The sequence below is a fragment of the Gobius niger genome, assembly GCF_951799975.1.
Source record: "Gobius niger genome assembly, chromosome: 1".
Lineage (NCBI taxonomy): Eukaryota > Metazoa > Chordata > Actinopteri > Gobiiformes > Gobiidae > Gobius > Gobius niger.
Genome location: NC_136852.1, coordinates 19,305,450 through 19,331,716, shown reverse-complemented (window position 1 = coordinate 19,331,716; position 26,267 = coordinate 19,305,450). Strand labels below are relative to the sequence as shown.

The 26,267-nt window shown below is 41.6% G+C and overlaps 1 protein-coding gene across 3 annotated transcripts in view; it reads left to right on the top strand.

The window, feature by feature from the left end:
- The window catches only part of pitpnm3 (PITPNM family member 3), a 70,924-nt gene that overhangs the window by 41,448 nt on the left and 3,209 nt on the right, over positions 1–26,267 (top strand). For all 3 annotated transcript variants that reach the window (XM_079556994.1, XM_079556993.1, XM_079556995.1), the window contains 12 exons: positions 3,984–4,045; positions 4,134–4,354; positions 13,684–13,873; positions 14,884–15,006; positions 15,554–15,735; positions 17,463–17,620; positions 18,037–18,207; positions 22,731–22,913; positions 23,296–23,444; positions 24,281–24,397; positions 25,914–26,030; positions 26,112–26,260. In XM_079556994.1, the coding sequence (XP_079413120.1) occupies positions 3,984–4,045; positions 4,134–4,354; positions 13,684–13,873; positions 14,884–15,006; positions 15,554–15,735; positions 17,463–17,620; positions 18,037–18,207; positions 22,731–22,913; positions 23,296–23,444; positions 24,281–24,397; positions 25,914–26,030; positions 26,112–26,260 (1,822 nt within the window). The remainder of the gene's footprint in view (positions 1–3,983; positions 4,046–4,133; positions 4,355–13,683; positions 13,874–14,883; positions 15,007–15,553; positions 15,736–17,462; positions 17,621–18,036; positions 18,208–22,730; positions 22,914–23,295; positions 23,445–24,280; positions 24,398–25,913; positions 26,031–26,111; positions 26,261–26,267) is intronic.

Below are 26,267 nucleotides of genomic sequence, written 5' to 3'. Positions count from 1 at the left end.
TTTTTGTCATGTTCTTATCATGTTTTGTCATGTTTTTGTCATGTTCTTATCATGTTTTTGTCATGTTTTTGTCATGTTCTTATCATGTTTTTGTCATGTTCTTATCATGTTTTGTCATGTTCTTATCATGTTTTTGTCATGTTCTTATCATGTTTTTGTCATGTTCTTGTCATGTTCTTGTCATGTTCTTGTCATGTTTTTGTCATGTTCTAGTCATGTTCTTGTCATGTTTTTGTCATGTTTGTGTCATGTTTTTGTCATGTTCTTGTCATGTTTTTGTCATGTTCTTGTCATGTTCTTGTCATGTTCTTGTCATGTTCTTGTCACGTTCTTGTCATGTTTTTGTCATGTTTGTGTCATGTTTTTGTCATGTTCTTGTCATGTTCTTATCATGTTTTGTCATGTTTTGTCATGTTTTTGTCATGTTCTTGTCATGTTTTTGTCATGTTTTGTCATGTTTTGTCATGTTTTGTCATGTTCTTGTCATGTTTTTGTCATGTTTTGTCATGTTTTGTCATGTTCTTGTCATGTTTTTGTAATGTTTTTGATGCTTTTTCATTGCTTTTTTTGTTACTTTTTTGTTGAGCTTTTGTCACTTTCTGTGGCATTTTTGTTGCTTTTTAATCTCTCTTTTAGATTTGGATAAAGCCAAACTGGAGAAAATGCGCTCGGTTCAGGCAGGGGGTAAGAGGTTAAGGGATGCCTAAAATGACACAAATATGCTGAATCTATTTAAAACCACTGCACACTAGAAACTAGAGGTCATAATGGATGTTGTGTTGTGCAGTTTGTTATTACAAGCAATCCTTATTTGCCATCATTTGTTTGTTTATATCAGTTAAGCACATTACTCGCATCATCAGCTCAAATTATCTCTCCGTCACTTGCTTCAGATCATGTCGTTCAGTTTCTCGCTGTTGTCCATGTGTCAGTATCATGTTTTAATAGTTGTCTGCCATCCGTTTGTTTATTACTACTTGTTTACTTCCCGCAGAAGCAGCTTGTTAGTGTTCCTGTCTATAATGATCTGTGTACAGCCTGGTAGTTTGCGTGTGGGCGTATGTACAGCGTGGTGTCTGCCTGCAGCGGTGGCTGAGATGGGGGTCTCTTGGGTCCACTGCATGAGGGGATAAGGGCAACTTGTCGGCGAGAGTAGGGAACAGATGGCTTAACGTGTCACATGGTTGTTATTGTGCACGGCGCCAGCAGAAAATGCCTGTTGACACTCTCCCAGGGCAATTCACAAGACAGTGCAACAGACAGCACTATAGGCCACTCGTCTCTCTGGAATTTGCATTTTCTTGCTCGACATAGATTTTCATTTCATATTCAGAAATGTATTCTATTCTATTATTTATGTTTATTCTGTCTTCTATGTTGTATTTAAAAGCAGAATCAAAAGACCACCTGCCCTTCTTAGCACATTTTTCCCTCATTTTGTATCATACTGTAATTTCAAGACAGTCCACTCCATATGCATCTTAAAGTTTTTTTCCCCCGTACAGTACATCTAATCCCCTTTGAAACACTGCTTCTCTTCTGCATATATTTGCCAGCAGCACAGAAATCCTCCTCATAAACCCAGCGCAAGTTATCTCACGCTCAAGCAGTCAGGAAACTTTAAGGCCACCTCACCGTTCTCAAACTCCCTGATGAGAGGGCATCCACTCGGCACTGTAGGCTCCAGGAAATCAAAATGTGGCTCTTGGCCGCGGGGAGCCGGTCTACTTCAGTGAGCAGGAAGATGATGTTGTCAGTTTGCCCCAATATCAGACCAATGACGCACTCACGGTTGAACTAAAGAGCAGCACGGTGTGAGTGCTGCTCTCAGAAGTGAGTAGGTGCGCCGCTGCTCCCCTGTTGGTACTTGAATCTGCCACCAGTGCTGTTCGCGCTACACCTGCAGCTGGTACAAACAGGAATAGCACTGTAAATGGGTTATGGCTTATTTTTAATTTTGCCTGGGGCCTAACCCTGGATTCAGATTTGTGTAAATTTCAAGCAAAGTGTGACTTACTTACACAGAAAGTGATTTGCCTTGGAATAGGAATTAAGGAGTAGTAAATAAATAAATAATAAGAAGTTTATTTCCGGGGACCCCCAACCTTCAGGGACCCTATTGTAGACGTTTTGGCAGAGGCGCACTCAGGAAAAAACTCACACAGACACTGGGAGAACATGCAAGCTCCACACGGAAAGGCTCCACATGGTTCGGAAATCAAACCCAGGACTTTTGTATGTGAGGCAAGAGCACTTACTCGCTGTGCCACCACCACGCCGCCTCTTTGTCTGTCCGGTCTTATTTGAGATCTTTTGACCACAGACGTTGCAGCACTTAAACGTTGGACTATAATTTTAGTGTATTATGTTCTAATACATTTCCAGAATAATGCTTTCCTTCTTACTAAGGTCACTTATACAAAATAACAACAGATTTGTCCTCTATGACTTTAATTAAGGAATAGAGGTTTTGCCCTGTGGCATTATAGACTGCAGCACACTGTGGGATTCTGGAGGAACTATATTGCTCTCAGCTCTACCTCTCTCTCTCTTTTTCAGAAAAAAAGGGCTCCCATCCATTGATTTTCTGTTACTTTTCGACCAGAATAGTTGGCTGTGTGCTGTGTCTCCTGCGTGTGCGACGCTGTTTCAGGCAAGTGAAGCAGGCTGTGTGCTGGGAGCAGAGCTGCCAGTTTGAGGGAGAGCCTCATGACAGCCAGCCTCACACCAAAGCCGAGTAAACAACGTGTGCACAGCCATGTCTTCAGCAAAGACAAGGGAAATAGGAAAAAGGAGAGCCGATAGGATGACACAGCGTCTAAAGGTTTCTGGAGAGGGTAATGAGTTTTACAAGGTTCCCCATTTGCTGTGAACCTGAACGGAAACACTCATCCAAACATAATCTAAAAATATAACCAGTATCTAGCAGTGCATTTGCATTTCAATGAAAGTTAACAAAATGATTATCACTACTTTAATCTGGTTAACCTCTAGTGTGCAAGTCATTTTCAGAGGCGTACGGAAGTGAGTAAAAACTACACAGCTCGAAATGAAAAATGAACTTTTATCAAAGATAGACTAACCTGTGTTTTATGTATCCATCTTTGTCTCTTGAGTTTAGGATAAATTCTGCTTCATATTTGACTTTTATCTTCAGGATATCATTTTGGTTGAGAATTTGCAAAAGGATTTGTAACATCCACTCTTTACTTGTCACAGTTCAACATAAGCACAAAGAAAATGATGGCGCTGTGTATAGCAGCATAGAGAAATGTTTGTATTGATCTGTGTGAATATTGCGGTTTGCTCTTGGAGTCTAAGGGCCCGATCTTGTGCATCAAAACGGAGACGATAGCGTGACATTTTGCGCTCAGTAGGAGCGCACTTTGTGATCTTGCCACTCCAGACTTAGCGCATTTAAGTGGGTGGAGACACAGATTTTACTCCAACCAGATCGACTCCGCGTCCAGGAGAGTGGTTGTGTGGGAGTGGGGGGTGAACATGTGCTTTTGTTTTGCTTCGCGTTCGCGCCAAGCGCGGGCTGATCCGCGCCACAGCGGACACTGTAGCTCTTTTTCTCTCGAGACGTGAACATCGTTTAGCTCACGATGGGGTAAATAAAGTTTTTAGTTTGACCTGTGAGAGCCTAAGGCTTAAGAAAGAACGCAAGACAGCGCAATGTAAACAAGGAAGTGAATGTCAGCCGTGTTTCCATCAGTGCAGTCACTTCCTCTTGTGACGCCCCCTCACAGGTGGCGGAGGCGAATGGCACATATAGCGCCGCCACTCGGAAAATAATTCGCCAAGAGCCTGCGGCGCCCCGTGCGCCGCCACAAGATCTGGCCCTAAGTGTACTAGAGGGATGAAGTTGCATTAGTGGTATTGACGATTCAGATTCATGCCGATCAATATTCTTTTATACTTTTTTGTTAATGGTTGAATTGGCTCTTGCTGTGACCTTTCTTTTTCCCCCTCTTTTTCAGAAAACTTGTATCAGCTGGGAGGTCCACACTGCGCCCCTCAGAGCAGCCTGGAGGAACTGGAGGTATAGGCGCGTAAAAAAGCACAGAAATGCAATGTTATTTGTTTGAAAACCTTATACGTCTGTCCCTTATTACTATTGTATTTCACAGAGCAAATGTAAGACGCATGTGCTGCTGCTGGTGGTCCATGGAGGGAACATATTGGACACAGCAGGTGGAGACCCCAACACAAAGTCCAGCGACGTGTCCACCTTGGCATCTGTCCTGGAGAAAGTGACACGGGCACACTTCCAGGCCGCCACCGAACATGTGAAGATCAAGCTGGTGCCGTGCCCCGCTGTGTGCGCTGAAGCCTTCTCCCTGGTGTCCAAGTGAGTGAATTCCGGGGCCACAGAAAGTCTACATGTTGGTCTTGTTGCCCTGTGATAAACAGCTGATTTCACTACGTGTTTGGGAAATGATAAATGTGAACAGTGCGATATATATTGGCCACAGTAAGTCAATAATACATCTAGAAACATCTTAAATCTAGCTTCGAGTCATGATCGAAAAAGACCCCAGAAGATCCCAGATAAAAACGATCATAATAAGTTTCCTCCTCTGGGTGGCTGGACACACAAAAGGAGAAAGGAAGGAGAGGAGCTCAGAGTAGAGCTGCTGCTCCTCGTTGCTGAGCGGAGGCAGAGGTCTGTTCTGGTTGGAGACCTGGGGAAGTGTTCTGGGGAAGTCCTGTTGGGTGGAGTCTTTCGAAAAGACAGAATGGAGGGACTGTCTCTCAGTTGGCTTGGAAATGTCTGGGGATGAGGAGCCGTGGGGATCTGTGTGTGGGAAAGACTGATCTGAGGAGACTACTTTTTTTGTGACCCAGACCTCGATGAAACAGATGGATGGATTTATTAAAACTATTAAACAACAAATAGAATATTGATTAACAAAAGGGGGATGCACTGTAAAAAGTACTGTGTATCCCCCTTGTGTTAATCAATATTCTATTTGTTGTTTAATAGATATAAAGCAAAGCAGACACAAATCTATACATTTTTATGTGTACACAATTTCAGGACAAAACATTGAAAAAAATAGAAGAAGAAGAAGAACTTTATTTATATAGCGCCTTTCACAGACATATAGTCACAAAGCGCTTTACATGAGACAATTGGACATTCACTCCATACTCAGTGGTGGTAAACTATGTTTGTAGCTTCAGTTTCCCCTGGGGGAGACTGACAGAAGCGCTGTCGCGATGCCACAGGTCTGCGCCAACGGTCCCTCTGACCACCACCATACATTCACTCACACATCCTGGCCTATTGTACATGTTTTTAGTGGTAGGGGAAACCGGAGTACCTGGAGGAAACCCACGCAGACATGGGGAGAACATGCAAACTCCACACAGAAAGGGGGGAATCGAACCCTGGACCTTCTAGCTGTGAAGCGAGAGCGCTAACCGCTGCACTACCGTGCCTCCCCATATAAATGAAATGGGGTTTTAAAATCGACCTTCCTCTCCATCTACACTCCCGTGTAAGTGAAACTTGCTGCCATTGCTCCGCACTAACTTTACTTTAGGACTCAAGGCGAAGGTGCTCCATAAAAATAACAGGGAGAACAGATGTCAGGTTTAAGAGAAAAGGTTGAGTGATTATTCAATTGAACATCGGCGAGGGAAGGCCCTTGCATTCACTCTTTGGTAAATAAATAAACCCCTTCGCTAGAGCACAGAAACTGAAGTGAAATAAATGTTTCTCTTCTGACTGTGTTGAGAAATGAAACTTAAGACTTACCTTTGAACGCTGTCTTCAAGTGCAGTGCAAAAACATGACAAATTAATAAGTGAAGCCCAGAAAGGGAGAAGCCAACTGGAAAGAAAATGATGAGAAATTCATGACTATTTATGAATGTTAAAGTGATCCTTTGAGCTAACAGAGGGGGTCAAACATTATGAATGAAACTTTTAAAATGTGCAAATTTAAGGTGCTTTTTTCCCCTCTACCAACTGTCATGATTTCTGACATGTTCTGGCACAGGTCGCAGTCACAATCATTAAACTGTTCATACCGTTGCTCCGTTTGTTATGGTAGGAAGTCCCCGATGCTTATGCTCTGTCACATTAATGCTGCTGTGAAGAGAGATTTCACTGCTCTGACAGCGGATATCTCCTCTGGCTACTGTTTTCACTATGGACCAGCAGAGGCGGGTGTATTTACAGCCCCTTGCACCTGTCGGCCTCAGTTATAGACATATTACTGGAGTTAATGGACCATTGAAAACCATCTGCATAACACCACCTGGACCTGTTACACACTGATACATCAAAAACAATAAAAAACACATTTTATTTAGGATATGTCAAGTGAGGTATAACTTATAATAGATTAGAACTTTAATATCGTTTTACAATGAATGAAATGCTGCTACAAACGACTAAAATAAACCACAACTTAATTTAGCCAAACTATTTTGATAGTTTGATGTGAAAAGTCTGATAAATGTAATTTTGAATAAAGATGAAAATTAGCTGGTTAACGTTTTAACAAGATTAATAAACAGAGGTACAGTATGCTCAGTAACGGAGAGAGTGGCAAGATTTTCTTTTGTCTTGTCAGTAATGCGATGATTTGGTGTGTTTTACAGATATTATGTCGTAAGCGTCTTCATTTTACTAACCTAGAATTGGCACAAATAGTCAAAAGCTTGTGGGTGCAAATGTGACTGTATTAAGAGCAGATGATCGAATTAAATGGAAACATCATCGGTAAATGGCACTTGATGAATTGAGTCGTGACACATTTGGCCTCACAGTGACTCATTCAGTGGCCTGTGAATAGGCTGCGTCACGTTAGTCATCAGGTTCAGCTCATGCACACAAGGAAAACAATATTGCCGTCTGATTAATGGGAAATATTTTGCAAACGGATCACGGATCAATGATGATCCGTTGCACCACTAGTGTTTAAGCTGCTCAAGATGTTAGCGTGCTACCTGGTAGCAACTGTCAACTATTGGCTTCAACGCGATGAACACATGTGTGGCTCACATCTATGAACACTGAAGAAATAGTAGAGTAACAGCTCAGCTCTGACCTCTGTCACATGCCGTATCCAAGGCTAAATGGTTGGAGTGTGGTTCAGGGCTTTCTCTGAGACAGGTCAGCTGAGCTGTTGAAGTTAAATGCTAAGCGGTAGCATGTTAATGTCTTGAGCAGCTTAAACACTGACTTAGGCTACTGGTTTCATCACATAAACGTGCACTCTCTGGGGCTGTGTTTTTACGGTTATCTTACGATTATGAGTACATAAAAAGGCCACTGTCAATCAGTTGTCTTTCATTTTCATTCTGGGTAGAGATATTGTTACATGTAGTACTGCATACTGTAATTCTACTTCGTTATTCAAAATGGTGGCCGTAGCAACAAAAGTCTGACTGAAAGGCATGTATTATCTATTGGTTTTATAATATTAACCTTTTTCCATTACCTCTTCGGGTCATCGATCACTTCTCCTGCTAAAATTAGGGTCACTGGGTGAAACCATAATTTCAACAGTAAATGGGCATTGCATGTATTTTATCTTTGTTAGTGAATCTTGTGAGATTTCCAAAGGTTCAGATTGTTGTCGTTCGGGTCAGAGCATTATGTGGGATATCCCTGTCAATAGTAGTCGATGAAAGTGGTGCAAGCAAGTGACAGCATGGAGCCAATAATCAGCTCCGGTCTAATCCGGTTGACAGTTACTAGAAGAGCGGCATTCAAAGTTAATGATGTTTTTGATCAAAGAAATAAGAAAAAGCAAAATACCCTGCACAACTGAGATGCCTTTTGACCTGCCTGGCTTCTAAACAGCAAGATCACAGCTTTGGCAGTTTGAACTGGAAACACTGGAGTGCACATTTTGCAGGAATATATTGTAAAGCAATGCGTAGTCATCAGTCAGATGGTCGTCGGCATCAGGTCTGTAAAGTTCCTCTTTTAACCATAATCAACCGCCCCATTCTTTTCCCCTCGTCTCTCTGTTTTGTAGGTATTTTAATGACTGCAGAGACAGAAAGGCAAGGTGCAGAGGAATTTGCTGATTGGGAAGCCCTTTTGAAAAATGACGGTCTTCTAGAAATGACATGATGGGGGGAAAAGAGCTGCTTTAGGATAAAGGTTAATTAGAAAAAATATTGACCGCAGGCAAGCCCAGTGAGCAGACTGTGCGACGCTCATTAGCATGCGATGGTTATGACATTTTACATTGCCTGGCTGTGTTTAATGATGAGAAATGTTTAATGCCTAACCTTTTTAATTGGTTTGTTAAATGGGTTGGGTTTGTCTGACTTCTTTTTTTCTTTCTCTCATAGAAAATATTCAATTAGATGTTCCTGCAAATAGCCTATGTAAACAAATCTATTTTTCCTCATAGGCATCTGGCAGCTGCTTCTTTTTTGAGCCACAAACGTGTAACTAATGATTGCATTTTGCATTTACCGCCACTCGCTGAGCTGGTCATTGTTTTTTTTATCTCCGACAGCTTGACATCCCTGTTCTTTAATTTTGAGCTGAGTCGTTAATAAGCACGACTGGAAGGATGTCTTTGAAAGCCGGGTAGAAACCTGCGCCTGTAATTGACGTTTCAGAGAGTGAGAGCTGATGCATGAACAAGAGGCGAGCTAGCGGTACGCGTGCGGCAGAATGACGTGCATTTGGCCTCCACCACATCCACATGAAAAATACAGAGAGATTCCCACAGCAGTCAGCCGCAGTTTGTAACGTCATATTATGTGCTGCAAATGGCCACATCCATAAAATATTCAAACCGAACTCAGACTGCCCTGACGAAGGCCTACAAGGGCATGTAGGCCATGTTTTAATCAAATGGTCCTGCTACAATAAAGACCTTTAACAATTTACTTTCTTTGAGTGCCTCAGTTTTGTCTCTTTTTAAAGCTGACCCCTGCACTGAAGAGCACCAAAACAACATTTTCTGAAAGAACCAGTATAAGTAGCACTCCTGCATGTTTTCAAATATTAAGACAGGAAATCTTGTATTCTGTTGTTTCAGCCTGAAAAGACTCAGACAGAATGTGTTAGTTTTATGGAACCTAGATCATGATTGGGGCTTGGACCCTGGCGTAAGATTGCATTGACGATATGGAATACACGGCGATGAAGGATGATAGCAATAATCTTCCCTCGGAGCCCAGACACTGGTGGTAGGAAGAGACTCGGGACGAGCGGAGGAGGAGCGGAGGAGGGTTGCAGCACGGTTGGGAAATGACCGTGTGATTGACCGAGGAGCTTAACAAGGGGATCCTGGGTGATGAATGGCTGAAGCAGGATGAGCAGCTGCGGTGATTGATTAACTCAAAGGTGCGGCTCGAGATGGGGCCGTGATTGGATGATTGGATAATGAAGGCTGCAGGTAGGTCTTCCAGGTTGCATTTACGCTGAGATTCTTTTTATCTTAAGGACATCCCAATATGTTTGTACTTTCTACAGCTTTTATATGCAAACTGTAGTCGACACTATTCATCAGGAAACCTCAGAAAACCTTTCTTCATTTGCAGATGTAAGCAGCCCATTCCATCTCATCTTGTTGATTGGGTGTACCTAACAAAGTGGTGTTAAGGACATAGCTGATTTCGATCCAGGCTGCTCCAGCTTTTTACCATACTCTCCGCAATATGCGCAGTCAGTGGGCATCTGAGCGCGCCCACACCGTCTCACAACGCCACCACTTTTTCAACTCCACTTTTTCGACGGTTTGCAGTGTTTGTGCTAATGACAGTGTTGGACTCGTGGGTGTGCGAAGTCTCATTACTCGCGTGCCAACATAAACACAACAGAGACAGGACGCCCGACAGCCGCGCGGTGAAACGAGCTGCTGCTGTGTGCCTAATTTACTCCCGTCGCAGCGAACAGCTTTGGCTAAATAAGAATCACACCACAGGGCCGAAGGTGCTGAAGCCTCTAAGCGCCTTAAGAGAGGAAAAAAAACTTCACGTAAACAAAAGGCTTCGGACTAAGTGCCTTGATAATTCCTCTGGCGATGTAAGGCGTCTCTATGGAGAGGGTTTTCCAGCGCGTGTGGTGTTTGTTGCCATGTGCATTATGGGCGACCGCTGCTCTCCAAGGGGCTCTCAGAGTTCATTATTGGGCGGGCCGATAATGAAGCCACTGTGCAGGGTGTGAAGGCAGCGCACAGGCAATTATGGCGCTCAAACATGCATACAGTAAGCTACAAAAAGTCACCAGTGTGTGTGAAGATCGCCCCCACTAACAACGTGTGTCCAATTAACAGCAAGTGAGAAAAATTGACTTCCTCTCCCTGGGGATGCTAGGAAATATCAATTAATAATGGGTGTGCTGTAATAATGTCAAAAATAACCACTGCTTTTTCGGCTGTAACAAATTGATTGCTTCAGTTGCCGAATGAAATTCCAAAATAAAATTAATGTTGCTTTATGCAAATGTAAACAGAGCGCTTTTGGGAAGATGATAAACTATGTGCCCGTGTTCACTTTAAGTTAAATGTAAAGAAGTTTAAGGAAATATTGCCCCTTGAATTTCTGAACTGTTTCATTATATGGTTTAAATTTCTATGAATTGTGTCACGTTCAGACCTGCTGTAAGCAATGTGAACCTGATTACCAACAAGCGGGAAAAAGAGACTTTCACAGAGCCTCTTTGCATCGACTTTGGAACAAGTTTGCAAAACCGTTTTGTTTTGGAAACTTCTGAAAGGTTGAACTAAATGAGGTCCGGCATTCTCTCATCACAGAGAGGCTGCTGACGCTGTTAAATTGTCTCTGTCCGCAGACGAGGAGGGAGACTCTTTATTGTGGCCGCTGCTGCTATTCCTGATCTGCTGAGACATATACTGAGGACAGTTGCGTCTCACGTTAATTGTGTAAACGCAGAGCCAAGGCATCCATTAAACAGAGGGAGGCGAGTGGTTCGCTTTAATTTGTCAGACCTGAGATTATGTAAGGAAGACCCATAATAGCCATCGACTTCAAGGTTATTTGAGATGAGACTCATTTGATTTTTAATCTTCTCGCTTGGCCTCACTCTCTCACTATTTCTGTTAAAAGGATTATCACATCATAACGTCACAGTCTAATGCTGTGTTCATGGGCTCTTTTGAAAATACTCATGCACCTTCTGGGGAATAAAGAACATGTATACTGTTGTTGGTTCATGTCGTGTTTTTCATTATAGCTGTCCAGAGCAGATGGGGATGGCTTTTAAACTCAAGGCAAAAACTATAAAAACTCTTAATTCGACACTGAAAACGCTGCTCTACACTTGGAAGTTTTCAGAGCACACTAAACAATTACAGAAAGTGACTGAACACAGTAGGCTGTAAAACAGTACGTGAATCATGTTAATAAAGCTAACAAGTGTTTGTATCATCAGCTAATTATGCCACGTAATAATGAGTGCCTCACCTGGCATTTGTGGAGCGCTGCGACAGGTGTTGCACTTCTGTTCGTGTCCTGTGGATCGTGAACCCAGTTCTGTCTTAAAGCGTGTGGTAAGAATATTAATGAATATTCAGTTCAGCGATGAACAAAAGCTTTCTGACCCAGATTTATTTATAGTTTTGGTATTATAATCATTGAAAACATTTTACATCAATGCTTTGGATAATAATATCTTTTTCATTGCACCACAGAGTATGAAGTGAATGTACAATTGTCTCATGTAAAGCGCTTTGTGACTATGCCCCCCCCCCCCTGGATTGAACTAACTGTTCTGATCTGGGATTGGTGAAGTTGGTCAGGTCTAGGTTCATCAACACTATGAGCCCAAAGAATGAGATCAGCTGACTACCTGAAGTTATTCCATCAACTAATTTTTTCTTCCCTGATGGCACTGGCATATTCAAAGATGACAATGCCAGGATTCATCGGGCTCACATTGTCAAAGAGTAGCTCAGGGAGCATGAGACATGGATTGGCCACCACAGAGTCCAGGGGCCTGATCTTGTGTTTTCTAAAAGCAGGCTGTAGTAGACTAATGGGGGATTCTCTGAGAAATCTTCAGCCCCAGACCTGATGCTGTAAGTGGGCTGGACGTGGGCTCCCTTTTTCTCTGGGCACATATAGTTTTAACCCATAACGGATTAAATAAAGTTTGTAGTTTGTCCTGCGAAAGCTTAAAAACAATGTAGCCTAAATGCTGAATGATATTCATTAGGTGGTAGAGCGATGTAAAGGGCAAGATGAGGAGGGGCTGCGAAAAAGAAGCAGTGGCTTCTGCAGCAGACCACGCTCAACCCCTTTTTTTTTATTAAGCGACACCTAGCCACTGGCTGCAAGATGACAGCCTCGCTTTGACCAACGCTGTTGTTATGGCAGGCAGAAGATCATGCTCCTGATCTTAACCCCACTGAAGGTTTACAATGTGTCTCTTGTGTTAGAGGTCTGAATTTGCTGTAATATGTTAATTGCTTCTAAACCTGCACCATTTATCTCTTGAAATTATTTGACTTTGGTTGTCCGGGTGGCTGTATTTTAATGTATTTATTTGACAGGGACAGTACACGAAAACATTGCCAACTCAGTGGCCGATGTTATGTACATAAGGCGTCTAGCCATAGGCTAATTTGCAACCCCCATCTCTGGTTAGGATTTTCAAAGTGTTTATAAAAGAATAGAAAGATAAAAAATCAGTAAAAAGCATCCAACAATTCATCAATTAGAAAAAAGAAGAGAAGACATATCTGACCACTTCCCATCCCAAGTTCGGCCATACAGAATGTGTAGAATGCACTTCTGCAATCTCTCAGTAATGGAAGGGGCAACTATAAAATGACAGGATAATGCGGTAATCTTCGAGTTTTCAGTGGGCCTTGACAGGTTTCTGACTGGCTTTCCTAATGTTGGAGCCATGCTGTGCCTCTCTGTCACCAATGCGATCATTGTGCTGACACTTTTCAACCTTGGCACTAGATTGCTGCTATATTCTGTAATCAGTGCATTGATGGACGATGAAGAGAAGGCACAGCTCAAGGAGAGTTCAGAGTTCACATCAAACTGTAGTGGTTTTCAAAAATACCTCACGGAGAAGGAAGTTTGAAGATGTTGGTGCCATCAGATAAAATGTTACAGTCGCACTTGATGATGATCGCACTTCATTGATTACTGATGTTTGTGTGGTTACAGGTATATTGTAAGCTATTGTTTGGAAACAGATCAATTTACCATTATATTGCCCCATGAATAAAAACTAATGCACTGTGCATTTTGGCCCTTTTGAATAATTGAATAAAATGTGTTTTCCACTAGAACTCCGTAATATACTGTACATTATCCTAATAGAGTACTATTGCAAAAATCTACGTAGGCTTGTCATTTTCTCTTTATGTTGCAGGTGTGTAGCAACCAGATCTATTTTAGTGTAATAAAAAGTGTCTTTTTTAATCAAAATATCTCAATTTTAATTTCACTTGTATTGTCTGCAAAGTGCAATATCAAAAGTCAAAGGTTTTGTAGTCATCTCAACATGGCGATATCAATTGCAATGGAACTCTTTATATCAATGCATTGCCAACAGAGAAAGATCTATCTATTCTGAGTAAATCTTAAAGAAGAGTCTAGACATTGAAACTCTTTCAATACAAAGTTTCAAGAAAAAGAGTGAATCTGTCCTTGGCCGTCATTATAAAATATTAAAAGGCCTCAATGACTTTTCTTTCTCCTCTGTCCTCTTCAGTCTAAACCCGTACAGCTATGATGAGAGCTGTGTGTCCAGCAGCGTGGACCACCTTCCTCTAGCGGCCCTCCCCCTCCTGGCCATCGTCTCCCCTCGATACCAGGACGCCGTGGCAACAGTGATCGCCAGGGCCAACCAGGTGTACCGCAGCTTCCTCCAGTCTGAGGATGGACAGGGCTTCACTGGTCAGGTGTGTGTGAGTGCTTCAGACACTCTTCATTGTCATTTTGATGGGCTGCATATGCTCCCAGGACTGTGAAAACCCTTGGCAATGAAAAAGACTCTTGCGGGTGAAGTGAAGTGAAGAAACATTATGCAAATACTGCAAGCTGTTGGTATAATGCATTTTTGATCAGGCTATACAATCGAGACAAAGGGGCGGCGGCTTAAACTATATACGGTATACGGGCTACTCTTTACATTTTTACACCCGATCGCCATTAGGGCTGATGAAGGCCTATTTTGAATTGTTATTATAATGTCGACAGACTTTGGGTCAGGACAGTATAGTGTGTAAACTGGTGAGGAGTCTAAATCTCCTGGGACTCAATGAAGTTCAATGAATTTTCATGGCATGCATAATGACTGCAACAACAACAAAACCCACACACATTTCATGTAATAATCAACTGTAGTGAATGAAGAACTGCATCTTTTTTATTCTCATGTTCAGCCGAGGTGTAATGCTTTTGTTTTTTTTTCCATTTGGAAATGTTTAGTAGGCTACGTAACTGCTTTTGTTCTGAGACCTCGGTGGCAGACCTTGCCACTTTATGTGGGCCACAGAACATAGGGTCAAGGTCCATAATTGTCCATTATTCTATTGCTCGCGGTTTTGCCTTGGAGCCTTGTAAGTCACCATTTTCTCTCAGGCAATAATTGCACTTTAAAGCAACCTTTTTATTACATTGTACTATTTGACTATCGATTCATCTTACATCCTATTATTATTTTCAAAGCTTAGTATAATTCATCACACACAGGATATGAAAGCCCAAATGTAACGCATTGTATAAAAGGCTCTGTTTATTATTGTTGTGCCTCTCTATTGTTTGAGCCTGGCTCCTTGACATTTTAAAATTATATGTTTCCTCTGGTAATCACGTTCGTTCATCTCAGCGTCCATGGCTTTCAGTGACTAAGGCCCGATGTGCTTTTGATACCGAATTGTCCTGGATTGCATGTGTGTGTTTTGTGCAGGTCTGCCTGATGGGTGACTGCGTGGGTGGCGTGCTCTGCTTTGACGCCCTGTGCTTCAGTAACCATCACAGGACTGGCAGCCCAAACAGCAGCAGCAGAAACAACAGCACCGAAAGCCTGAAGGTACAGCTCTGCTCTGGAATGTGTGACAGAGGTTTTTATGGAGGCACCTCGATAAATTGACACGAGTTGCACACACAAACGACATAGAAAACAACCCTGACACAGCTCAGACAACATTGTAAGATTTCATTTCTTTCTGACAGTTATTTGGATAGTTATTTGGGCTTTACAACATCCTAGTGCGAATAAAGCTATAACACTCTCAGTATTACTCTCATTCAGTCAATTTGCTTTGCACAGGACTTTGAACTTTTCCAATAAAAAAAATCATCTTTCTCTTTTCTTTGGGCTTTTGTTTTTCAGGCTCGCTCTAGCTGATCTGGAGTGATTTGCATATCCATTTGAATTTGAATCACGACAGCACAGAGTCTTTTTTATTATAGAATTGGAATTGAGTGCTGCCTATATGAAGAGACCCTTTCTGGGAAATGAAAAACTATACCAAACTTAACATTAAACATTAACATTAAACAGTATGTTGTTTGTTGCTGTGTGTTGGTTACTTGACCTGACCTGGTATCATTTGCTCTTTCCTCTCTTCACACAGGACAGTTCAGGGCCCCACAGTGAGTCCAGTCTTGGGTTGAGTTCCAGCAAGAGACTGAGTAAAAGCAACATCGACATTTCTGCTCCAAACAACGGCCAAGGAGGGCCGTCTTTGAGCCGCAAGCAGAGCGACAGTTACGACGGAGACTCATCATCCGCAGGGCAGCGCGGCTTCTTCTCCAGGTAGAACTGCACCCGCTGAAGACTGACGTGTGTTGTTTTATTTATTTGTTTTTAACCTTGTTTGTTTTCATTCTGGTTGGTTTAGTCTCTGCCAGATATTTATAGTAACATATACAGCACTTTGGGGCAACGACACAAAGGAAGAATGTCTGCACACAGTATCAATGAGGCAGGAGGAGATAATGCATAGTGACAGGAATGAAGACGTTTTGCCAAGACTTGTAGAAATGTAACGTGCCTTTGGGGAACTGCGTGTGCATATTAATGGCCGGCATAGGGACTTTATTCCTAGACAAATAGATGGGCTACGTTCATACATTAGTGTCATTATCACTTACATTATAGTGAAATCCTTGGTTAAGTAAACATTTGAACAGAGTAACAAAATCAGTATGTTTTGTCGTTTGTGCCCATGTCGCTCTCTGACACAGGCTGATGTGTGTGTTATGAGTTCATTGAGGCCCAGATGCTTCCCTGAGCCCCTCATCTCACAATATGTCAGTCTGCCTGGCCTTGCTTCTCTATCAATATTTTCAGCTTGTCTGTTCCTCCCTCCCCGTTTGCTCTATAAATAGCCTCTGCAGGTCCGTGCCAGCCCTTTTCGACAGTGCACACCGGTGAATTAGCTGTCTCAGGTTAGATGTAATGGATACAACTATTTTGGCATGTAGCAACTGGGCTTACAGCCTTGCAAGTGGAGCCAGAATAGAAGCTCATCGACTTGCTGTTTCGTGGGGGTGTGGTGTTTCTCCCATGAATCCAACATGATTAAGCCGTGGCCTGGCTCTGCTGTGGGTAACCTTTGCTCCTCTTTGTGCTCTCTGCCTCTATTAGCCCTGGTGGAATCCCAGCATCAAGAGGCCTTATTAAAGCTGCTTTCCAATACATTACATCCCCCCGCACCCACATTTCACACCGGTAGCTCCTCGGATTAGTGCACAGTGTGTGTAAGGCAAATTATTTCGCACGTAGCTTGGCCCAACTACGCATAACGGCCAATTTGTCAACCATCATTCGTGGTTGTTTTAGACAGAAAGACCGACAGAATATTGTTTATGGTGGATGTAAATGCTAAGCCCTTAAAGCTAAAGAACCATCTAATTGATTTTCGTAAATGCAGCTTCAGTCCCTATTTTTAAAGCCTCATGGTTACACCCCAATAACTTTCCACCACATTTTAACATCCGAGGACACACTAAGATGCAGATTCTGCACTTGGTTTGTTTAATCAGATGATATTTTACATGTTAGCCAAATTACTGCTGTACATCTGCCTTGCGACTTACAGAATACACATGATAAGCTTTGTTGAAACGCTAACCTTTTCTCACTGCATTAGTATCATGGAACAGCCAGGACTCCAGACATTGATTTCTACAGTAGTGGACATGAAGGCAAACAACAGGCTGATGATTACACAACCACAGAATAAGTGCAGAATGAAGGGGTGAACTTGAGAGAGCAGCAGCCTGAGAAAACAAGCGCAGTATCGATCCTGGCTTTTAAATAAGGCAGAAGACCGGTGGCTAATCCCTCTCCCTCTAATGGGGAGATGTTGGGCTCTCTACAGGGAATTCTGATGCCGTCGCTCATCAAGTAATCACTGCTTACAATAAAATTTACAAACATTATCAGCCAGTGCAAAACAGTTACATCAATGTCCTTTGAGTCCCAGCTCAGGTCTAAAATGGATTTGAATTGTGTTTTTCATCCGTTTGTGTTCACAGTTTGATGAAGGAGGGTGTGGAGGTCCGCGGCAGCAGCAACACCAGTCTGGTGTGGAACCCCGGCCACTTTGACTTTGAGGTGTCTGATTGTTTCCTGCTGGGCTGTCCTCTGGGCCTGGTGCTGGCCATGAGGAGGACAGTGCTGCCCAATGTCCAAGGTAAAAACTGCCCAAAAATATGGGCACTTTAACCCAATTGCATCATGTATTAGAATTGAAAATAAAAGTAACTGTAACTGTAATCTGGTACAGGACGATTTTAGTTTCCATTACAGTAGTCTCTTGGATGCTTCAGGATTAATTGTTTGGGAGGTTTTCACTGCTGACGGACCCTCTCACCAGAAAACCAACAAAACAATTGATCCTGGAGTGTTGTAGAGAGCACTGTGATCAAAAGCAAAGGCGCCATGCTGACCACTCATACGCCCACTGGATCATTACAAGATCAAATACGCACAAATATAAACTTTTATTTTGGGCACAAAAAGTTACATAATGCACCTTTAATGCTTCATGTTTTTGTAATTAGTTTGTCACAACAAACAACTTTACATAACACTTGTTATCTTTGACAGTGTGCCAGCTACGCCCAGCCTGCTCTCAAATCTTCAACCTGTTTTATCCTTCGGACCCCTCTGCCTCCAGACTGGAGCCCCTGCTGCAGCCTGTATTTCACAGATTGCCCCCATTTGCTGTGCCCCGCTATCAGCGCTACCCTCTCGGGGACGGCCGCACCATGCTCTTAGGTAAGAAGTGAAATCTCCCAAAAGCTTGTTCCTGTTAAATATTTGATGTTTTCATTAATGATTCTAGTGGTATTTTATTGCCATTTAATTTAAGCAATGTACTTTTACACAGAACGACAGATAGAACGCTGTACCTTCCCACAAGCGCCCAATGTTTCAAACTCATTTGTGCTTCCTCCCGCGTCCGTGCCCTACCTTTGGCCTGACACCCCTCTGCTCGTCGGATGTGAGATATTCATTGCCAGAAAAGATGTTGTAATCCCCCTGGAGGCCCAGCTGTGGAGGCTGGAGTCTTTTTAATGAGCTTCTGATTTATTTGAAGCATGTGTTAGCCCACTTTTGGGACATGAGGCACACTCTAAACAGTAGTTATGACGCATTGACTCGTCCCCCTTCCTTTTTCTGGCTTTTTACCGCAATAAAATAGGACAAGGACTGATCATTCATAGATTTGAAGTAAAAACAGTAATCGAATAGGTGGTGAAGGTTTGACAAAATACCCTATTATCCAAAAACTTTCAGCAAAATGAGTAAAAAATGTCCTGGAAATATTTTGTCGTTATGTGTTACCTTGATTCTCCTTAATTGCCTTTTTTTATTTCAGTTAGCAAGAAAGACAGAATTGAATGTATATATATACATTAATTCATCCTCTTCTGCTTGATTGTAATTGTTTTAAGTGGTAGCAGGTTCTTTGCCACACGCTCACAGCAATTCACTCTCCCAGTCACTCTATAGGGAAACCACAACTCAATGTGTTGTAGACTGTATTTAAACACTGACCCCACACTACGGCTGTGAATTAACTTTAATGACTTTGGTAATTGCTAGAAGTAAATAAACGGAGCCTTAATGATCACCCAACCTCAAATGTCAGTGTTAACGATATATTTAGAAACTCTAGGTTTGTCTAGAGACAGAAGCAGATGGTTTGTCTTTCTATCAGTGCTGCACGCTCCTGTATATTCCACAGGGTGAAACTGAAAGACGGATAAATGTATCTTTGTGTTACTGCAGTTTCACTTGTTAAAATGCTTTCAGTTTTTGTGCAATGATGAAGATGATGATTTCTGGAAATATATATATTTTTTAAATTCATGCAGTCCTTATATTTGAAGAGTTTAATGGTGCTAGGCTAGTGCCAGGCTAGTGCATTTCTTCGGTAACCGCCAGCCTGCTTTTAAGTCTGACCCACAGTACACCTGAGGCAAATCACTTAGAAGACCAGACTACCGACATAAATATCTGTGTCGATAGAATAATTTTTGAAATATAACTGACTTTGCATCACATGAATTACCGTATTTTGAGGGACTACTTTCTAGCAGATCACTCCGCCGCTGCGTAGCTTACAAGCAGGAGGCCAATGCTGCTAAAAAAAAAAAGTTATTTTAAATGCAAAATAGTTAAAATGATCCTATCGACAAATATCTCCAGAAATCAGCAACATTCTGGATAACTAGAAAATGAGGCCCTGTGGAATAATCCTGAAATATCCCTTTAATGTTCCTGATTTAGAGGCACACTCTGCTCGTCGCACAATGACTATACCTGTTAAATGAATTTGAATGCAGTCAAATTATGGGGTAAATTAAAACCATTTGCAGATGCAGGGGCATAAACAGACTCCCTCCCACTTGATGAACAAACACTGTCATCCATTTCCTGTGTTTAATAATAATCATTAGTTATTATGAGCGAGCGGGAGGGGGGGTGTGGGGGGGGGGGGGGTAATGGAAGTCTTAAGGCTGCAAATTTGTCATCAACAACTGTCAACAGCCAGGCTTTATTATAATGAATGTTGCCAATATAGGCGGGATGAAGCCGCTTCCTATTGATTTCCAGTTAAGACCCACTGGGAAATATGAGAATGCGCGGGGAGGTACAGTTCCCCGTTCTTATCATGTCACATGGTCCACTATAATGTGTTTATGAACACCATGGAATTATTCCCTTGTATGATCTTGTATAGAGGTTCGACGAGGTTATCGGCTCTTTCTACCGTAATCTTTCAAGGTCATAACACGTTTTCTCATCCAATACCATTTATATCTTCCCATAATGAGAACATGCTTTCTATCTTACTTTGTTTATTATTTGTCATCTTTTTTTAAATATTCTCTTTCATTCTATGTGCTCTTTGTCTCTTGGATCGTGGAGAAAAACAGTTTTGAGGCTCGTTATTGATAACACATTGAAAAAGAGTGTGTCTCTGTTGCTCCTGCTCCGCTAGTGGATGTGCGAGTGACAGATCCCGTCCTTGTAATTGGGTCGTTTTTTGCAACGAGAATGTACATCAATATCTAGACACGGAGAAAGGTGCCATTTTGCCATTGTTAGAGGTGTCACCATGGAAGATTTTTTTCCCGGCTGCTGCTGCTTCCTGTTGTGAAACGCTGGCTCCGAATATTGAGAGGTTTTGTGAATCCATTTTGACACCCCCAAGGTTACACAATACCTTGAGGTGTTTGTGAAGGCTTATTTAACTTGGTAAAACCGTACCGTGTTGATATTCTGATCACTGTCTCGATTGCAATTCATTCCCCATGCACGGATCAAGAACACGTACGTTTTGAGGTTTAAATACACATCGAAAATAATGGCAACTTCAAGCTGACTGATACAAAACAAAAAACGACGGAAAATAATGTGTAGCCGTGCCAAATCGCCTCTAATTTTACTGATCACACAGCGTGGTGGTGAGACCAGTGATTGTGAGACTGAGACTATTGTTATTTTGAAATTGTGTAATTGCAATTCTGGACGCTGGCGGGCAAATTTAACCCGACATCCTGATATTTCCTCAGTGAAAAAAGTAAATGCCCTAATAAGCACTGTTCAATGATGTCACTACTGATTGATTGTGCTTTTGCTTCTGCCTCTAAACAAAGAGTTATGTGGTTCTTATACATTTTTTTATTTTTACAGAGTATATTTTTTGGTATCACAGTAGATTCTGTCACATAGTAAATCGATCGGTCAAATAAAGTAGTGAACTAAAGTATAAAGTAAATAAAGTAGTAATGTAGTGAACTAAAAACAGCTGGACTTACTTTAGGTTGAGCAGTCCAGCTGTTTTTAGTTCACTACATCAAATTTGACACAAAACTCTCCAAGGAATGTTGATTTGTTTTTTGTCTTCTGTGTTGAGACAGGGACTACGGGTGGAAATTAGCACTTGAGCTATAACCTGGTACTATGCATCTCTCCCTTTGAGGTTAATGTTTATTGTCCCTGTTTCTGTAAATAAATAAACTAAACTAAAAAAAAACTAGACACACAAGTAACCACTGAGGTCATATTGTGAAGCTTTGAATGAAGGAACCTGAAGTGGCATTTAGTGTCCACAGAGAGGACACCATGTAATGCACATAGATGTCCTCTTTTATTATCCACTCAATTCATCTTTGATTAAAATGTCCTTTGTGCAGCTTTGTCTTTATTGAAGACTCCTTTGGCATTGATCTGAAGAAATTGTTACAATGTATCTGACAGAACCCTGGGAAAATATGTGTTTGCATAACTTAACCTGAAGAGGGTAAAATCTCATTCATGCATTTAGAATTTTACAAAACCAAATGCTTTTTATTCCTGGTAGAAGCTGAAGGATTTATTTGGGCGGCAGCATGTGCTATGAGCTTGAAAAACAATGTGTCATTAAGCTGAGTCACTGCACATTTGCTTTTGAAATGGTTAAGCTATTGATGCAGTTTGTCCTGCCAGTGTTGCGTGCCTCAAGGAATAACAGGATTTATGATTGTCCCCAGCAGAACATATATATTTATCTATTATATTAAATCAGTGGCTGAGCTTTGTCCTTGATAAGTTATACATCACCTAAGTGAGTGTAGACACGTTAAACGTGCTATAGTTTAGTCCCACAATATCCACCAAGGGTAAAATATTTACCAAAGTGAGAGCAGCTTTGAGAGTAAACTAGGTGTCAAACTCCTCCCTACGGTACGGGCTTAATAGTTGAGTTGTCAACTTGAAAACCTTTCAAATGGTAATTGGCGTTAATTGACATCCTGCTTTTCCACCTTCATTAGCCAGTCCTTCTGCACTTTTTGAAGGAACCACTCACCCATTCACACTCCAGACACTCAAGTCAAGGTGGGTCACTCTACCATCTGAGACACTGTCGTCCACAAGTCCTGCCACTGAAGTGATGTCTTTGTGGTAATTCAGTAGCGCCAATTGATAGTTTCTGAGGTGGAAGACGAAAGTATTATACAAAGGTTACAAAATAGACTGTGGCCATTCACATAATTTGCATATGGCAGGCTCTTAGAGGACTTGTTGCTTGCCAGAACCAATAACAATAGATTCACGTGCAACAGTAGAGAAGTAGCCTTATTGACCTTCAGTGCTCCTTTTGGTTTCATTGATAGAGCCAAAGCAAGTCGATACACAGCGAGAAGTGATCTTATTAGCAAAAACACTATTGATTTAAAGACTGCTGGCCAGTGGTTCTCTGATCAAAGCTCTCTGTCTCTTTGCCTTCTCTCCACTCTCGCCCGAAGATGAAAGTATCCAAGGCCATTTCAATGTGTTCTTAAAAAGTGAACAAGCCAAGTCTGAGCCGCTGGTGGACAGTAAGACTGAAAAAGACGAGGAGGGAGGAGGCCGCAGACCCAGTGTGACCAGTGTGGAAAGTGAAACTTCTGTGTGTTCCATGAGCCAACTTGGAAACGTAATGGCTTACAGTGAGTGAATAATTCACATTGAGCAGCCTGATTTGACCTTTTGCAATAGTTTGCTTCTTCAAAACTATATATTAACACGCTTAGTGCCTAGAAATGTTTGTTTAAGTTCTTTAAGTTGTATTCTTCACAAATTAAAACTTTGAAACCTGACACATGTCTAGGCTAGAGACATTTTTCAAGTATCCTGAATTGTGCTCTTGTAAATTAGTATTGTTTCTTTTTGATAAGTAATTATTTGAATTAATTGATATGTATATATGATATTATAAACTAGCCATTGTTAAACAGCTGATTATTAATGTTACTTTAATCATTTTAATTAAGTCTCATAAATGTTTCAAACGACCACTTGCGTCTAATACATAGCTCTTTGTTCGCTCAGTTTCCAGTTTGTGGTGGGGCTCCAAGCGTCTGGACTGTGCTCTGTATTGCCCAGACGTGCTCACTGCCTTTCCCACAGTGGCTCTGCCTCATCTTTTCCATGCCTCCTACTGGGAGTCCACTGATGTGGCAGCTTTTGTTCTCCGCCAGGTAAGCAGCTCAAAGAGAAAGACATAGGGGACCTTTCCCTTGGCAAGTCTCTTTTATTTAGACATGTATGAAATGCTAAAGGTAAACGCTGTAAAATTAGCTGGACTTAATGGCACAAAATGGCTCTGCAATTGCTCTGAATGTTAATTAAAACCTGAATCAAGAGCAGCTCAACAGTATTAAAGATTTCAACTCCTATATTTGTTGACGACACCCTGTAAAACAGTTTTACTACCTCTCTGTGGTGGTGGGTAACACCTTGTCAGCTGGAGCGCACTGCTTTGTCAAAATACACAAAGCACAAAGCAATCCAGGATGAGTCTTTCCATGGTGATGCGTGTGCAGGTGCTGCCTAATGCCAAACTAAAGAAAGGTTAATGTAGGCACCATTGTTTGCGAAGTCTAAATATTCAGGGCACATCTCGATCAGCCCTCAAAAGAAAAAGCATGTGGATTAAACTTTACTTTTAGCATAGTTTTGGTCTTTAAGATTTTACTGACAGCAACACATAACGCGTGTATTGGGCCATTGGGATGATTTATGGTTAGTACTTTAGTGTTACATGAAAGGAGTTTTAATGAGGTGAGAGGGCTACTTAAAATAGGGCAAAATTCTCCTGTGTCGGACTCGTATTGAAAATATATTGTTAGTGTTCCTCCAGACTGTAACTAGATGCATAATTTCCAAGCTGTGAGCAGAGACTTTCTTGTAGTACTTAAAAAATAATTCTCCTAAATCTCTCAACTCCACTTGTGGTTTATAATCGAACTGTACAGGCGCTACGAGAGCAATTTCCAAAAGAAATATAAAATGCTTCTGTTATATTGAATTGCAGCTCATGCGATGCGACTGTGTGAAGACCCAGGAAGCAGACAATTTGGACTCAGCTCCTTTCTCTCCCTCAAGTCCGCGAGAAAAATGGCTCAGAAGGAGGACACATGTCAAACTGAGGGTTTGTTTTTCTTCAACAAAATTATTCTTTCTAATCTGTAGATCAAAGACATATTGCTCTTCTCGTCAACAGTGTATATAATGTGTATGCTTTGTTTGTTGAAATGCGTGTGGTGCTTTTTTCCCTGCATGCTCCCACGTATTCTCGTGAAGCATAAACAGACACATAACACTCATTTGCCGGTTTTGTGCTGAGCCAGTAGAAAAGTGAAGGCCACATCTCTATCGTCGGAGCAAGTGCTGCTTTTGTATTAAGAGACGGTCTTTTAAGCCACTGCTCGCTATAAATAGAACTGTGTTACTAGCACCATGGAAACCTATTTCTATTCGAGGTCTGTCTCATTCCATATAAAGGCAAGTGTTTCTGATTCTTAACAGAAAACGTGAAGAGTCCTATACCCTAAATGGTCTTCAGCTGACATCAGTGGTGCACAGTCTACGCACACGATGTTTGTCTGCATGGCAGTGTTCTCAAGGCTTTGCTCTTGATGTTTTCTGTGCTGCAATAAAGAGCCTTAGTTTCAGCAGGAGACCACTCACTGTGCGCTGTGTAACTTGTTAAAATCGCGCTCTCATGGCTCTGGCTGTGCAGCTCTAATCCTCCACATTTTGTGTGTCACTAAATGTTTTATTTATGCTATAGTTTCTCCTTTAACATATTATATTGTGTTGTGTCCTTGAGTAAGCCATTGCCTCTGTGAATGTTATGTGTGAGTGAATGCCTTGTTAACTCCAGGGCAGCTGTGACTAAATTAGTAGTTACTTACCACCAGTGAGCAGTGTTGGGGGTAGCATATTACAAAAGTAAATATATTACTTTTTTCAGTAACTAAGGAAGATAACTTATTACTTAAACAAAATACGGGAATATATTAGTCATTACAATTCAAGTAACTCGAGTTGCAAGTGCTTTTAAATGTATGAACAAAAAAATGCCAAACTCCCCCGAAATAAAATGCTGCATAACAAATCAAGTTGGACACTGGTGTATAAGATCTGCAGTCTGTAGTTAATGTCGTCAAAACAAAACATGAGAGAATGGAGGAAAGTGATGGAAAAGGACATTTCTGACTGTACTTTTGCTCAGTGGCTTTATTACTATTTTCAGTTTATATTTTGCCAAAAGTAACTCAAAGGTAACTCAAAGTAGTGTAACTACTACACTACTACAAGGTAAATTTTTAGTAGTAGTAGTATGGAGTAAATGAATAATGGCTACAGTGTGACGCTTTGAGAAACTTGTCGCTTGTAAAGTGCAATACAAGTGTTAGCCATCATTATTAATATGTAGCTCTGGTCTCATACACATCTTTTTTGTGATTACAAGGATATAAGGAATGTGTAAATCCATGCAGTCTTTAAATCTCTCATGCTGTCTAAAATCCGCATTAACATTTAGAAAGCTTTATATTTTCTGCTTCTTATAATGAAGATGTTTTAATGTATGCAAATAAAAGTTACTGATGGATGCGGTAGAAATACCCAGGTGTTTCAAAACCTGTTGTTTGTTTCTGCAGAACGTTACTGCCAACCACAGGGTGAACGATGTCATCGCCACTGAGGATGGGCCGCAGACGCTGGTCGGTCGCTTCATGTACGGCCCATTGGACATGGTCACTTTAACAGGAGAAAAGGTGACGGTCCTTAGATCACTCACCAAGGCTTCAGTGTGTTGTGAAAGGTCAACAATAATGGCTTGTTGCTGCCTCTCCCAGGTGGACATCTTCCTCATGACACAGCCGCAGTCTGGCCGCTGGGTGCACTTTGACACAGAGGTGACTAACAGCAGCGGCAGAGTCACATACACTGTCCCCAAGAGCAAGAAACTCAGTCTGGGAGTCTATCCAATTAAAATGGTGGTCAAGTAAGTG